General features: G+C 42.3%; 2 protein-coding genes across 2 annotated transcripts in view; one reads left to right on the forward strand and one right to left on the reverse strand.

Annotated features, from left to right (window-relative positions):
• Window positions 1-3,772: 3,772 nt before the first annotated feature.
• Window positions 3,773-4,606, forward strand: LOC311053204 (hydroxyacylglutathione hydrolase, mitochondrial-like; the record flags this gene model as incomplete). Its single annotated transcript, XM_084068661.1, has 1 exon — window positions 3,773-4,606. The coding sequence occupies exon 1, from the start codon at window positions 3,824-3,826 to the stop codon at window positions 4,604-4,606; it is 783 nt and encodes a 260-aa protein (XP_083924787.1). The 5' UTR covers window positions 3,773-3,823.
• An 823-nt stretch (window positions 4,607-5,429) lies between these two features.
• plxnb1a (plexin b1a) overlaps window positions 5,430-15,991 on the reverse strand; it is an 83,432-nt gene continuing 72,870 nt past the window's right edge. The window contains exons 32-38 of the mRNA XM_084070282.1: window positions 15,257-15,429; window positions 13,359-13,519; window positions 13,029-13,176; window positions 12,388-12,452; window positions 11,150-11,225; window positions 10,386-10,460; window positions 5,430-8,874 (exon numbers count right to left, since the gene is read on the reverse strand). Coding sequence (XP_083926408.1) covers window positions 8,770-8,874; window positions 10,386-10,460; window positions 11,150-11,225; window positions 12,388-12,452; window positions 13,029-13,176; window positions 13,359-13,519; window positions 15,257-15,429 — 803 coding nt within the window. The 3' untranslated portion in view covers window positions 5,430-8,769. The remainder of the gene's footprint in view (window positions 8,875-10,385; window positions 10,461-11,149; window positions 11,226-12,387; window positions 12,453-13,028; window positions 13,177-13,358; window positions 13,520-15,256; window positions 15,430-15,991) is intronic.

The raw sequence follows: 15,991 nt of genomic DNA on the forward strand, positions 1-15,991 counted from the left end.
CCACCATTGCTCTTCTCCCCCTTCTCTACCTTTTCTTCCCGAGTCGCTGTTTCACCCCATCGCACTTCTGACCCATGGACCTGGCCATGTGTCCGCAGAGGGCATGAGAGGTTTAATTAAGCGTAACTTCTGTGCACCAGGTATCACAATTTTTCTTCAAACCTTTTGTAGAGAGTGTTTAATCTGCAGACAATACAACCCTCAGGGGGGAATGAAAATTTCCCCTGGCACCTTCTCTTCTCCCACGCGGCCATTCCAAACTCTTGAATTAGATTTTGTAAGGCCCCTGCCAAAAGTGTACCTTTAGATAGGTTGATTATGCATGTGACTCCCACTCTGAACGGGCTGTCACCTTATGAGATTATTTTCGGGCGGCCTTACGTTGTCCCCTCACTAAAACCTTTCTCATTACCTCAGAAAGACCAAACCTTTCCCGATACAATAAATCGCATCGCTTATGAAGTGAAAAGATTTCTGTCCTCAAAACCTGTTGCTTCTACCCTTAGGCAATCTGCCGCTGTGTCTGCTGATCCACCTCACACTATCTCTCCGGGAGACTGGGTCCTCCTTAAACCAACCGTGTGGGACGGCCCGTTCCAAGTGACTCTCACCGACTCCCTCGTCATCAAAGTATTCGGGAGAGCCGGCTGGATTCCTGTCCGACACGTGAAAATTTCTCCTCCGCCTTTCAAAGACACTACACTCACTTCATAGAATTACATTATCTAACAAAACGTGATCATTAATTTCATTTGATTATTTAACATTCATTAGTTCAGTTTCTGTTGGGTTGATTTTAAAGTCTAATGTTTTATTCCTTTCTCGTTAGTGATTAGTCTTAGATTGTATTCTTTGTTTTGGTAGCTGAGGGGTTTCTGCTTATGGCGACGAGAACATATTTCTTGGCATAACAGAATCCCACCATTTTGTTTATTTGATCAACCCATAATTTTGAATACATGTTAAATTTCCACCCTATAGTCTCAAACCCTGGTTGGTAGTCATAATCTTAAAGCGTTTTGCTCCTAATCTAAGCTACTCTCCCCTGTAAAACTGATCATGCACATACTCTCTGGTGCGAAAAAGACACATTGTATCCCCCTCCTGTTACCCAAGTAGACAGCACAAGGTATTCTGATGACAATATTAATTTATCCATGTTATTTGGATATTCCCCTGCTCACTCTCGTGACTCACTTTGAAATACTAGTTCCTGTTAAGAAAGCTGAGACATGCATTTGTGGGATTGAGGGACACCATGTTGGTTATTCTCAGTGTGACATTGACATTATTGTTGGGAATATGACATCTTCAATCTGTCTTATTACTTGGAAAAACGCCACTACTTACAAATTCACTTGTCCATTTTCTAAATTGACATCAACGCCCGGCCTGTTTTGGGTCTGTGGTAAACATGCCTTCGCTAATCTCCCTCTCTCAGGATGGTCAGGCTGCGGTTATCCAGCCATAATACAACCTGCAGTGACGATGTATGCTGCAGAGACAGAGGAGCGCCCTCACGGGCCTCGTGTAGACTACCCCCACCGATCGAAGAGATCTGGGAACAAGTACTTAGGGTACATTCTGGCCAATCCGTTTACATCTCAATCTGAGACGGTAGGATGGGGCCTTTTCCCCTTTGGTGGAGTGGTAGCTGCTTCCCAGCTGTTGAGCTCCTCACGTTGACCAATGAGACGACCGCCAGTCTGGCGGCCCTTAATTCGGAACAATTTCAGATTAGGGAGGCCGTCCTCCAGAACAGAATTGCTAGATACACTAGAAGCGAAGGCCAGAGGCGTTTCTAAAGTAATTGGGACGGGTTGCTGTTTTTATATTCAAAATAATTATGACAATGTCTCTTCTGCCATAGGAAGGATGCAAGATGCAGTCCGTGAGCCCCTCCCTGCTGACGACTTCGCCTCGTACCTCCAAAATCTGGGCTGGGGGTGGCTCACCTGGACTGCTGGAGTGATACTTCCCATCTTGATCCCTCTGGTACTATGTCTCTTAGTCTTACAATGCTGTCTCATCCCCCTGGTCAAACAGTTTGTGCACCGCCTGTTCTCTAGAGAAAGGGACATTCTTTTGACGGAGCCTATATCTGACCCCGATTGGTTAGAGCTATACCCACTTCGAGATCAACATTCTAACATTCCATAATACAGTCCTTTAGTAAATCGAAATAAGAAAAAAAATGTATTGCATTATTGAATTTGTCTATCTTGTGCTCCCTATGTTCTCTCCCCCTTCCCCCCATCTCCTTCACCTCTATACTTCGTTTACTCGTTAGGAGATAAAGTCTACATATTTTGACTTGCCCCATTGTTGTCATTTCTGAATAGAGTCACAGGGTCGATAACTTGCTGATGCTTGGTTGACTGACACCCTTTGACCCTATCCAAACTGATAAACAAGATGAGGGATTGATAGATAATTTCTAATCAATAGTTTATTAGATTATAATTATTGTATGATTATTGTATTGTATCACTTTGGATAATTGCATAAAGTATGATGTATTTGCTCAGAAGGGACAGTACTGTAACTGCTAAGATAAGATGTCCTTGCTCCCTGTCCTACTCTTTCTTACCCATGAAAGATGTGGCTACAGTTTATCTATGATGCCTTAGAACAGGTTACCTTGCCCCCAAAATGAGCCTTTGCCCCTGTTCATGTTGATATTATATTGTGGGGTGGGCTTAATAAGAGATAAACTGTCTGTTATAATGCTGAACATTTTGTATTACCAGTAGAGAATATTTTTGTCACTGTACCACCTTGTCTCTCCTGTGCAAATAATAAGTAAACCTGATTATTATTTGAGACTGACTCCGTGTTACTTCTTTTTACGGTAATCCTTTTTGAAAGCGTACCAAACCTGGTTTTCCTAAGTTATCAACTGCGCATGTGCAATACCCCGGTACTACGCTGGGACACGCCCCTGTAATCCATCCTTTTTTTTTATTCTTGGGGAGTGTGGAGCAATTGGCTCTATTCACAGCAGCCATATTATGAAGACATTCACAGGTGTTACCAATGATACTAATGAAGGCTCTGTTCCATTCTGGTCAAACAGAGTCAGGGTGCTGATATTGTGCATGTTGGCCCACTGGAAACACTCTGACTCTGTTACACCAGTGGGTCTACAGTTGGGGTCCAGGGACCCTCATGGGCTTCCAAATGGCCCCTTACAGGTGTCGGGTCCATTTGGTTCCATTTGTACTACACTCTCAGTAATGGGGATTGTGGACACCACTGTGCTACACTAAATGGAACAGAGCCTTCATTAGTATCATTGGTAACACCTGTGAAGGAAGTGATAATATGGCTGCTGTGCATAGAGCCTATATTAAACCTGGCTTCTATGGCAGGTTTTCTCAAAGTGGGTGCAGTCAGTGGTGGAAAAAGTACACAAATGTTTTACTTAAGTAAAAGTATCAATACTGCAACGTACTGTGTGTATATATATATATATATATATATATACACACACACACACACACACACACACACACACACACACACACACACACACAGTGAAATCGGTCCTCTATGACATATCTATGATGACGTATGACTCCTTATTTGGACATGGCTTCAGCCTGATCCAACTCCCATTGACTTCCATTATAAAAGAAAGAGCTGAACTGTTCTTGGTCATAAACATCATCAGATGTTTGCTACCTTCTTCAGGTCTGTAAAAGTGGGAGCCACCTCTCTGGGTGTTTTTGGAACCAACGCATCTCATACGTTTGCGCCTACAAAAGCAGCAGCTGCTCTTCACACCCCACTGAGGAAGACTTCGCTGGTAGAGCAAGCAAACATGAAGGTAGTAATTCTGCCGGCGCTCACTGACAACTACATGTACCTTCTGATCGACGTGGACTCCAGAGAAGCAGCTGTGGTCGACCCCGTTGAGCCAACGAAGGTTGTGGAGGCGGTCAGAAAACATGGCGTGAGACTCACGACGGTCCTCACCACTCACCATCACTGGGATCATGCCAGTGGAAATGGGAAGTTGTTGAAATTGATGCCTGGACTCAAGGTCTATGGAGGTGATGACAGAGTTGATGCCATCACAAAGAAAGTCTCCCACTCCAACACGTTAACAATCGGCTCACTCACTGTCAAGTGCCTGTTCACTCCATGTCACACAACTGGTCACATCTGCTACTATGTGACGAAAGAAAACAGCACCGAGCCACCGGCTGTCTTCACAGGGGACACGCTGTTTGTGGCTGGTTGCGGGAAGTTCTTTGAGGGTACAGCAGAGCAGATGTACAGGGCCTTGATAGACATCCTGGGATCTCTGCCCCCTGAAACACATGTCTTCTGTGGTCATGAGTACACTGTCAGCAATCTAAAATTTGCACGGCACGTGGAACCTAACAATGATTTTATTATGAAAAAACTTGCATGGGCAAAGGACAAACACAGCAATGGACAACCCACTATCCCCTCCACTTTGGCAGATGAATTAACATTTAACCCTTTTATGAGAGTAAGAGAGAAGTCGGTGCAGAAACATGTGCACCAGAGCAGTCCAGTTGAAACCATGGGAAGTCTACGGAAAGAAAAGGACGGCTTCAAGGTCCCCACAGAGTGATACCCAATGCACTCTTGTTGCCCTGCTGCACAGTGGGCTCCAGGGTGTTGATTTGGCTCTTGACAGTGCACAAATGGACCCTTCGGGTTGAGTGGGGGGTTCGGTCATTGCAATTCTGATTTCAACATTCATTGTCTCAAGTTGTATGCCTATATTATATTATATTTATTATGGAAATTATCCGGAAAATTGCTCAATGTGTTACCATCTTGGCGTTCATAGGCAGTTGCAGAAATGGCAAAACATGAAACAAACAAACCGAAATAAAACAAGATGGAGGTTTTAAGGTTTGCACTAAATCCGCTCATGCCCACGGTGTGCTTGTGGAGAGGAGCAAACAGTGAAGCACATCATTGAAGTTTTCCCTGTCCAAAGACTGAAAGGAGTAGTCGCCCTCCATACAGCAGACCAGAAGGCAACTGCTTGGCTCAAGGACTTTGCTTTCGCAAGATAAATAAACTAAAACCGCTTCATGGGTGAATCGCACTTTTCATTTTTTTGTCTAACAAAATACATATACAGTAGGTATCATTAAATAATTTAACTAATCAGACATGAAAATTGCAAATGATGCTTATTGTGACACGACAGCAAATTTTGATACAACTACCGTTTATGATGCAGGCGCTGTTTACTTGGGTTTACTCCAGATATCAGACACGCTAGGGCAGTCTAGGGCATTAGTGACAGCAAAATAAACTCAAGTTAACATTTGGACCACTTTATTGCATCACATTAAGTTGGCATTAGCTAAACCCTATCAAACAGTTAGAGAAAGCTAAACGGGGGTTGAGTTACTTAAGAACTATGTACATGAGAAATGTTCAACAAAACATTTGTGTTCAGCTCTTCACACACAAGTCAGCAACAAAGCAGCAACACTGTGCTCATGGCAAACAATGTTTTTTCTTTTCTTTTTTCATTGTACAAGGAAATTGGTTACTACATCACAAACCATAAAGACATTCCCTTCTCATATAACTTCACGCCTAAAATGGATGTAGAATCTAAAAACAGGATTTGATATCTCAATATCTCAACGCAAGTTCTAAAGCAGTGGATTATGGATTTGAATTCAACTTGCAGGTTCCTGTAATTCTTCAACCTACACATTTTAACCAAAGGATGTTATATAATTTTTTTTCTGAGTCATGGAGGAGAGGCACTGCATGAAGCCAAATTTAAAGGACCCTACCGTTAACACAGGTAATGTTTTCATATTTTGCATACAGTATGTTGACGTTTTCTCCATAGTTACCAAACTGAATTATTGAGTCAATGTTGGCACTTATTACCTGTCACTGCAGAGTTAATAACTTATGGACATTTGAATTGCGTTTGTAAATCAATCATATCACCAGGGACTATTCTCAGCAATTCTCTGACAGTTCATTTCTTTTTTTGTGTGTGGCCATTTTGTATGTGTAATGCATGTTTTCAGACAGTACATCAAGGACATAGGGAGGAGACACATGCGAGACCTGGCGGGAGACAGATTCAAACTTGGATCCATGACTGTGTGCACTATGAGCCACGGGCACTCATTCCTATCCCATAATGACATTCATGGTAAGCAGTGGCTTCAAGCAAACTATCAATGAAAGTACATAATGAATCGTAGTCGATGGGCTAAACATACACAGTAAAATCCTCAGTGTTAAAGGGTATATAGATAAAACATTTTATGAAAACAAATAATAAAAAAACGTAATCCATCCATAGAGCTTTAAAAAAAATGAAAAAAAATATTGTTTTTGTTGGGGAATGTAATGCACATCGTAAAGCACTTCAGATAAAGGCGCTATGAAAATGAACCATTTAACTCTGAGAGCGCTACCATAATGGACCTGGAAGGGTGGTTATATTTACACTCCGAGTTACAAAGGCATTAATTAACAATGAGGATTTTACTTTGTACGAGACATCCTTTAACCCGGTCCTTAGGGATATGTAGGTGGATTCCATGGTGTTTCAAATGTTATCGTTGATGTATTTTACATGTAACCAACCAACAAGATATGCCAGCAAATAAATAAATAAATAAAATTAGAAAAACCTAACAAAAGACAGAAAAGAGACTGTAGCATCATAATGAAAAAGAAGCAAAAGCCACAGGGTGTTAAATGATCATAACGATCATAATGCAAATATGCAACTTGAACGATTTTAGGACTTTAGAATATATGGCATATTGAACGTTTGGGGGACATACGTGTTTTTGGTGGCACATCGTTTGTTAGATAGCGGACAGGGACTTTGCCCAAATGTCCACTGGGGGCAGCAGATTCTAAAAATAAAAAAATAAAATAAGTGTTTGGATGAAAGCGCTATATAAATGCACCATTTACCATTTAGAAAGTGGAGTTAATTGCCAGATTAAAGATAGATCACTGCCATCATTTGACCACAGTTGTTGTTGTTTTTTCAAACATTGTACATAACAGTAAAAGACAAACACAGTGACAACAGGCAGCATAAAAAAAGTATAGTCTTCGCCCTCCAAAAAAGAAAAACAAAGTTGGGAAAAAACAACAACCCAGAAAAACGCCATAGCAACAAGTTGAACTTCATTGGACCTATGCTATGAATGAAAATGAACTTCTGACATTTGGACGGATAGGATAAGACAGTTTCTAAAGTGTTTCTAGAGGCACAATGTCATACTGTCTTGGGTCATAATATCACATTACCTTAAAGAGAGGGGAAAAAAGGACATTCACCATAGTGGAGGTTGGGAGAGAACCCGCCACACTGTACTACCGCTCACCCTCGACAGAATTAAAAAACAGCCACACAATCCCCTCTTGAAAGTCTTATATAAAAACTGCATCAACTACACAAAGCAACATTTATGGATTAGAACATCAACTGGACACGTGAAGCTAGAGAAAATAAAAATTAAATACACTCATACTGGATCTCCTTCAAAAGAAAACATCACTTGTCCAGCAAAAGCTATCGTAATGCCCAATTCATATTTTGTCGTACAACGTGCAGCTTGACGTGAAACAACTGCTTTTTCTGCAGAAAATCGGTCATTTTCATCAAGAGACACGGTTGAGCGACAGGGTATAAATCAGGATTTACCCTCAAAAAGTAAGACATCGGAAGAAAAGTGATTGAATGTAACAAACACAGAAGGAACAGCGAAAGTCTCTCGACTACTCCGAAAGGCAACTCAGGTCTCCCACCCCACTGGGCCTTTCATAGCATCATTACCTGTCTGACTGCTCCCAGTAAGACTTTGACAGGATGTGGTCAGTCTCCTGTTTCTAGACGATCAGAGATCCGCCTACCGATACGTCTGGTCACGTCTAAATTCAATAACTGGGTGGAAAAAATGTGTAGATGTTCAAAATAACTGCATTGAAGAATCAATGGAAAGACTTTAGGGCGGTGACCGAACTTATTTTCAAAGCAGTAGGTGTAGGTTTGTTATGGCTGTCTATAGCAACTACAATGAATGTAGATGTCACCAGGCCTATCAGTAGGAGGCGATCTCCGATCACCTGGCAACGCGAACCTAGGAGGATGTGGTAGGAAAACTCCACAGCCCTCCCAACATTAAATTCCAGTTCTCCCTTCTCGGCTTCTCTCTTCACGCTTTCTCCATCCACAGGAGTCCACAGGAGCCCTCACCAGCAAAACGCCTTCAAAATCCATCCACTTAGTACAAGACAGAGAGGTTCTGCTTGGCAGGGGAATGTTCTGTGCTGTCCGTCAAGCTTAAATCTTCAATCTAGAACCACCGAGATAACTTCTAGAAAAAAGATACCGTGTTTCCTCGTATTGTTTCTCACTTCTGGTTGAAGTAAATGACAAGATTTAAGAATCACAGTATTCATCTATAAGTTCAGAGGAAACACCTTTTCTGCAGCTGTCTGGGTTTTTGTGCTCAATTCACCATAAAGTAGCTTCCATTTCGTCCCAGCTAGGGGTCCTCTTACTTCAAGTGTCAGGGACCAGTGGGATTATTATTATTTTGTTTTCAGTCAGTCATTCTTCACAACAAAAATCACATCAAGATCTCCAAACGTCTACATGTTTCAGTTTGTCCTTCAAGGGAGCGTCTTTTTTTGTCCCAGAGTCAAGACCGGTCACACCATCTAATGTCACCTCTCTTTTAATTCAAAGGTGAGATTCGTCATGGTCCTTGGGAGGGGTCATAAGTCGGTGACCTTGTTCTCCACGGCTGCAGCGATCTGTTGCAGCCTGTAGCCCAGCTGCATCTTCTGGGCTGTGGGGTCTTCTTCCAGAGCTGTGATGATCTGGGGACGAGGGAGGGGAGAGTAAACTCCAAAAAAACAAAACACTTGGCTTAAGTGCAATACATGCTCCTTACGATGTAAAACACTTTTTTTCCGGAAAGGTAGGTGAAATAACTTCATTTTGACATCATTCAGAACTTCTGCTAGCTTTTTTTTCCAGACGCTCCTGCACCCCCAGATGTCCTGACTTCCCTAACTAATTCGGAGAGCCCGTCCGAAACCTTTTTTTTTTTTTCGATGTCAGAAGGAGCATGTATTGACCTCTAGTCTCGAGCGGCACAAATCAGTTAATTAATTTGCCAATTGAATGGGTTACCCATAATGTTAACAGAACAGAGGGGAGACGGTAGACAGACAAGTAGCCGTTTTATTTGGGGAAACGGCTGTATCTTGCTTTCCTTTTTTTCCCCTGCATTTTTCTTTTTTAATATATTTTTGGGGGCTTTTATGCCTTTATTTGGACAGGACAGTAGGCTGGCAGGAAATGGGGCGAGAGATGGGGGGAAGACATACAGCAAAGGTGGTCGGGAACGGGAGTCGAACCCGCAACATGCTGGATTACCAGTTTATGTGGTATGCGCTTGGACCGATAGGCCAGCGGACGCCCCTTTTCCCCTGCATTTTTGACGAGACATGCTATTTTCTTTTTTTTTTCTCTTACATTTTTATCCCACGATTTTGTAACCCCATTTTTTACACCCAGTGCCAAATGTCTATGTAAACCTGGGCACTACCTTCCCTCTGCCAACCTAGGGAGGCCAGGGCCGAGCTCATGCCTCTTTCAATGCATGAGAGACAACTGACCTTCTTATCACCTGACAGGGGAGAGTTTCCCTGGTTGGACGTAGCGCGTGGAAGGAACACGTTATTCCAACCAGTTCCTTTCCCCTCCATCAGGCGCCCCAGCTGGCCAGGGGGAGGCAGTATAGTGACCAGGATTACTGCATGTTTTTGTGAGGGTACCTACCCTAGGAGACACAGGGAGAACATGCAAACTCCACACAGAGAGGCCCTTTCGCCAACCTCACCTAGGGTATGGACGCTGATGATGCGGAGGAGAGAACACGCCCCCAGCACCCACAGCGTCCCCTGCGGGAAACGAACCCAGGACCTTCTAGCTGTGAGGCGACAGCGCTACTGACTGCGCCACCGTGCCCCACGACATGCTATTTTCAACGGCCTATAACAAGTGAACGGGAGAGTCGCGATGAATATTTTCTTTTTTTGCGGAAGCACAGTGAAAGCCCCCGTGATTACCAACCATCAGGGGATCGATCATACTGGAGATAAATATTGTATACTGTCACTACTTGAAAAGGTAAGAAAATCAAAAAATCCCTGGCGGTGGCTGCACGTGGCCAGAAATAAGTCTGGCAGTGAAAGAGTTAATCAGTCTGAAACTTTAAAACATACAGTGAAGAGCTGGTCTGCATATTGTTTTAGAACAATGCTGCTGGTATATTATACATACAGGTACAGTAGAACAGATGGGGAGTCTGAATTAGACTTACCTGATCATAGTATTTGTTGATGTACTTGTACAACTCATGTAGGGCCACAAGATAGTTAACCTCTCCAGCATAATTCTAAACAGGGAGAGGTAGACACACAGAAACAGACACAAACAGATACACACACACAAATAGGTTAAAGCCATATTATTATCATTTTCACCCAGGTGAGGTTGGCTGAACACTTGTGCTCTTTTTCAGCCCAACGCCCTGCTTCACATTCACACAGACACACACATTAAAACCTGGGAACTGCCCACTGAGCAGCTCCACCAGAGCAGTTGGGGGTTCAGTGCCTTGCTCAAGGGCACTTCAGCGGTGAGGGGTAAGTGATTCACTTCCCCACCCCGATTTTTCCTGTTTCCTCACCCAGACTGAATTCAGAAAGATACATGAAAAAGTTATTAAAGTAATGAGAGTACTTGTACAGTAGTTAGTTGCTGTCCACCCCTGGTACTTTGCTTTGGCTAACGACCAGCTAAAACACAACATCCACTTGTCCTGACTCGCCTGCCTCGTTAAGAGAGTGGATTCATGTTGGTTCCTTGGAACTCTGTCACTTTGGTCCCAGAGGAACTCTTTTATTCCCCTCACCCTCAATAAAGGACTCTCTTTCTTCACCATTAAAACCTTCTATAGGTCAACATTCATTTTTCATCAAAGATGCCAGATTTGTGCTCTTACGGTCTGGTCACCCGATGGGTTGTAAATCTAAAGTGGCCCCAACCGCAAAATGAGTGCAGGGGGACATTCGAGCAACGTACCCGGGAGAGTTCAGCTAGAGCCGAGTTCATTTCCTGGTCGCTGGCGGAGATGGTCTGACGGATGTCTGCATAGTACCTAGAGAGAGACAGACAGACAGACAGACAGAGGGGGACAGTGAGGGGGGAAAGTTTAGTTTCGATTTTTTTTTCCAGTCGTTCACAGATTTGTTTTTCCATTCAAAGCATACTGAGTTCATGAAAAAAAAAATCCTGGAAACAATATGCTTAAATCCGTCGCATGGCAAAAATAGGCAATCTACATAATCACATCGCGTCGTGATGCGTCACATTGTGAGCTTGTAGATTTTTTTGGCGCGTAACATATACAAGTATGCCGTGTTAAGTGTTTAACACATTTATTTTAATGATCAATCAATTGATTGTGTTCCGGCTTGGATCAATGGAACCAGCCTATTATATGTTAATGTTATGTTATCAATAAAATCGGAGTGTTTTGGCAATTATTTGGGGTCCCACTTGCGATATCCTCACGGCCCACAGGTTGGGAATCACTGCTCTATACGCTATTTCTCCACCTCCATCTGTCTCATTGTGTAACAGTGAAGTCTGCAGGGTTTAATCCATTAAGACTGGGAGAGCTTCTGTGTAATTTTAAGATTTCTTTGGCTATTCAAAAATAGCAGATATACAAGATCATAGCACGGCACTCAGTGCCATACTATGAGCTTGATTATCTGCTATTTTTGAAAAATCTTGAAAATTTGTGCAAATCTTTGAAATATATATATATTTTAAAGCGAACATTTGTAACTCAAATCTTTGCTTCTCGGGGCCCCTGGAACAAAATATTTTGAGATGGGGGTAGGCGGCCAAATACATATCATTTTGGGTGGTCCTTGACATGGAAAAGTTTGAGAACCACTGATTATAGCAACATAGTTTTTTTCAAAAAATCCCCAGAAGCAAAGATTTGAGTTGTATACCTGCTATTTTTGAATAGCCAAAGTATAAAACAATGGTTATAAAATGACACAGGTGCGTTCCCGGTCTTAATGGATTAATCAGCAGAGGAAGACATTGTGTGCATGGCACGGTCTGCTCTCAAAGCAGCCATGCGTGGATTCCCAGGGTAAAGTCTGTCCCATCTCTGTCACCAACAGATTGTCCCAGTCCTCTCTCTCTCTCTCTCTCTCTCTCTCTCTCTCTCCCTTGCTCTTCTGCAGAGGGTTTGTTTTTACTCGCGGGGTCAGCGGGGCGACCGGCTGGCATATTCTCACCTCTCCACCATCTGCTTGTAGCGAGGGATGTCTCGGGCGTACAGCAACTTGTTGATAGGCGAGTCCTGCAGAGGAGAGGCAGATGGAGACATTTTGGTTAGCGGCTTGCGACGACGCAGGTAGCGATTATACTCGGCAGGGAGTGTCTAGGACCCGAGAGCAGAACATTTAGGCTTGCGTGCCATCTGCACGATCCTGACATGACTGGACTCAGGAGTGGGGATGGTTTTACTGAGGTTTGGGTCTTGCATAATCTGGTGCAATTGAAATTTAATTGAATAATTATTTATTTATAATTTGTTTGGGAAGGCTAGAACCCCTGAATCGCAGAAGAGCAAATTAATGCAGATCAATGCTCAATGACAGTTTTTTGTTGATGTTGACAAACAGTAGTCTTTCGTTTAGTTATTTCAGTCTGCTATCTTTATCTCTAATGTCAAAACAACAGCTTTATTTAAGCTGATGAGATAGATATCTAATGTCTGGGGCACAAAATTGAAAAGTGGTTAAGGACCGGCCCCACACCCACACAGGCCCGTCCACTGCATTCGCACATTTGTAACCGTAGCATTATGTTTAATTTTATTTATATGCCATTGCAAGACAAAGCATAAATCGAACTTTGGCGTGGTAAAGCTCACCCGTCCTAGTTTGTGGTCAGCGATGGTGCAGGAGTCCATGAAGGTCTGGGCGATGACGGACAGCACAGCGTCCACGTGGTCCGAGGCCTGGATGTCAAAGATAAACTGGGGATTCTTCAAGATGTTGATCCAGAACCGCAATGGAAGACTGGACCCCGCAGAGGAAACACATCAGTTAGAATTCGTTCACTGGCCAAGAATTGCTTCTCACTTCATTATTCCTTACGTTGCTGCCTGTGGTCAGTTATACTGCAGGATCCTATGTGTCAACCATGTGTAAAAATGAATTAAATGTACTAGGTTAAATTAATCCAGATTTTGCAGTGTTACCTGTTGGTCTTCCAGATGTGAATGGTCTCGGGGTCGGTGATGTTGTGTTGCAGGGCCTGCTCGTCCAACATGTCAAAGAAGTACTTGACGGCCAGAGGAACGGGACGGCTGGTGCTGAGGATGGCTGTGAACAGATCGTCCACAAACTTCTGGAGTGTCCCCTATAAGAGACAATATCACACAAAAAGTATGAATAGAAAGAATAGAAAGAGAGCGATAGTTCAACGATTACTGTATTATTTACAGTATGCACCGTGATAGTCAGAAAAATAAAATATATTCTCCAATAAAAGGAGCAGCCATTTTCAACCATATCTACACAGAACTGGTCCTCACTAATGCTCATGATGGCACTATTTCTGTAACTCTTTATGTCTCAGAGAGAGGCTGTGGACATTTCAGAAACCAAAGACATCATCACCAAGCAGGTTTGGTCATTTCAAACGTTATTTTTTTTCCTAACATTTATAATTCGTCACACGTCCTTTATTTATCCACATGCACTGAGCGTGGACACAGCATAACTACAAAGAATTGTCAACAACAACTACAAACAGCGCATTATTTCAACCCGTGTGTGTGTGTGTGCGCGCTTGCATACGTGCACACACACTGTGCATGTACAGTATGCAACAATAACAACAATAACAAGTTGCTGGCTGCATGACTCCAACGTGCACACCAAAGGTCCTTCAGGTAGGATACTCCTACTTTTTAATGTTTTATTGGACTGGCTTCATGTGATTAGCTGCAGCAGTAGCACCGTGGATCCGCGCATACGCAACCCTGTCCCCAACGAATGGACGGCTATATGTTTCGCGCAGGTTGCATTGTTTTCTTCAAATCGTTTCTTTAAAAAAAAGGTCTCAGCGTGTTGGTTTAGTGCTGGACAGGTGAGCTCTGTCCATGATTCTGAACCATATGAACTGTGAGCTGTCCATGGTGCTGAGTAGTACAGTGGACAGGTGAGCTCTGTCCATGGTTCTAAACCATACAGCTCCCTTATCCATGGAACAAATCATGTTGTGTCTCCTGGTATGTTGTAGTACAGTATGTGCAGTAGTAAATACAGAGTAGGCTGTAACATGGACAGAAACGTGCACTGTAACATGGACAGATGTGACCAATCATCAAGTCCACATTTCAATAACTAACTGCAGTCAAAGAGAACAGATTCATTGAGATTGACAGAGCATGACAGATAACCCTGCATTTAATCATGCCTGTTACAGTATAAGTTACAAGAATGATAAATTATAACTTAGTTAGTTGTCAGAAGATAATATGAACCAACCAACAGCTGTTCCAAGGCTATTGGCTAGTTGTTGTTTTTTTTAAAAAATGGCTTCTATTCCAGGAAGAGAAGGGGTGTAGTTTCTATTTTCTTGGAATCCCCGTCGATGTCATTGGGAGACAGGTTTCAGAACTGTCCATAGCCCACCAAAGAGACGCAGAGTGAGCGAGTAGACAGAAATGGTGCCATCTTATAAATACTGTCTTACTACTGCATACTGTACCTATGGGCAGAGGGACACACACCAGCTCACAACGCATCACATCACGTTGTGAGCTGGTAGATCTGCTATTTAAAAAAAAAAATGTATAAAAAATATTTTCGCCTAAAAAAAATGGATTTTCGCCTAAAATAGGGATTGTAGGTTGTTAAGAAGATACAAGTATAATGTATTAAGAACAGATAGCACACTGGTTCTCAATGTCAGGTTCAGGGACCACCAGGGGTGCAAATGGACCCTTAAGGGTCTGTAACATTGAGAGAGTAAAAATGGAACTAAATGGCCCATACCATTTGTATAGTATCATAGTTAAATTAACAATGAAAATGTTACAGTGTAACGTCCTTTAAATGACACAGTTTCAGGATGACTGGTATAGCAGACCTTCATAGATAGGAGTCGTGTGAGGTAGATTTCAGGGATGGCCTTGGCTCGCTCTCCTCCTCTCTCCCTCACGCTGCCTCTCCTGTGTTTAGGAAGCTCCGCCTCCTCGTTCGCCTTCACCAGGTGCCATAACCTCACGCCCCCCTCCTCCCCGTCATCCAACATGGGCGTCTCTGAGGGCCGAGACAATAAAAATATTAATAAATAATTATTATACTTAGAAACACATCAATATAGTTACATTTTCTTTACATTTTCTTAATGGTAGAATTAAATGTATTGAAATAAGACTTGTGACTAACGGGTTGATTGAGAAGCCACAGAGAAATAGAGATTTGTTTTGTGTGAACAATTTTTCTTTTGATTTGATATTGCAGTGATTCATCATTATTTTATTAGACACATATTTGTATCACAATATATCTATCACATTTGAGAGTTTAATTCAGTGTATTAGCCATTTGACCTTAAAAACCACTTACTCAGTACAATTATTATTATTATTGTACTGTGATTATTATTATTCTTATCACTGTACAATATTTCTATTATACAGTGAATACGCACACGTACAGTACACATTAAATTCTCCAACTTTGAAGAAATACAAGGTCCAACAGTGACCTCTGCTGGTTATATAGAATCTCCTCAAATAATAATGTAATAATAAAAAATAAGGTTAATAGAAAATACATTGTATTTAATATAATATAATAAAATATATAATAATAATAA

The sequence above is a fragment of the Gymnoscopelus microlampas genome, assembly GCF_963454915.1.
Source record: "Gymnoscopelus microlampas genome assembly, chromosome: 10".
NCBI classification, from domain to species: Eukaryota; Metazoa; Chordata; class Actinopteri; order Myctophiformes; family Myctophidae; genus Gymnoscopelus; species Gymnoscopelus microlampas.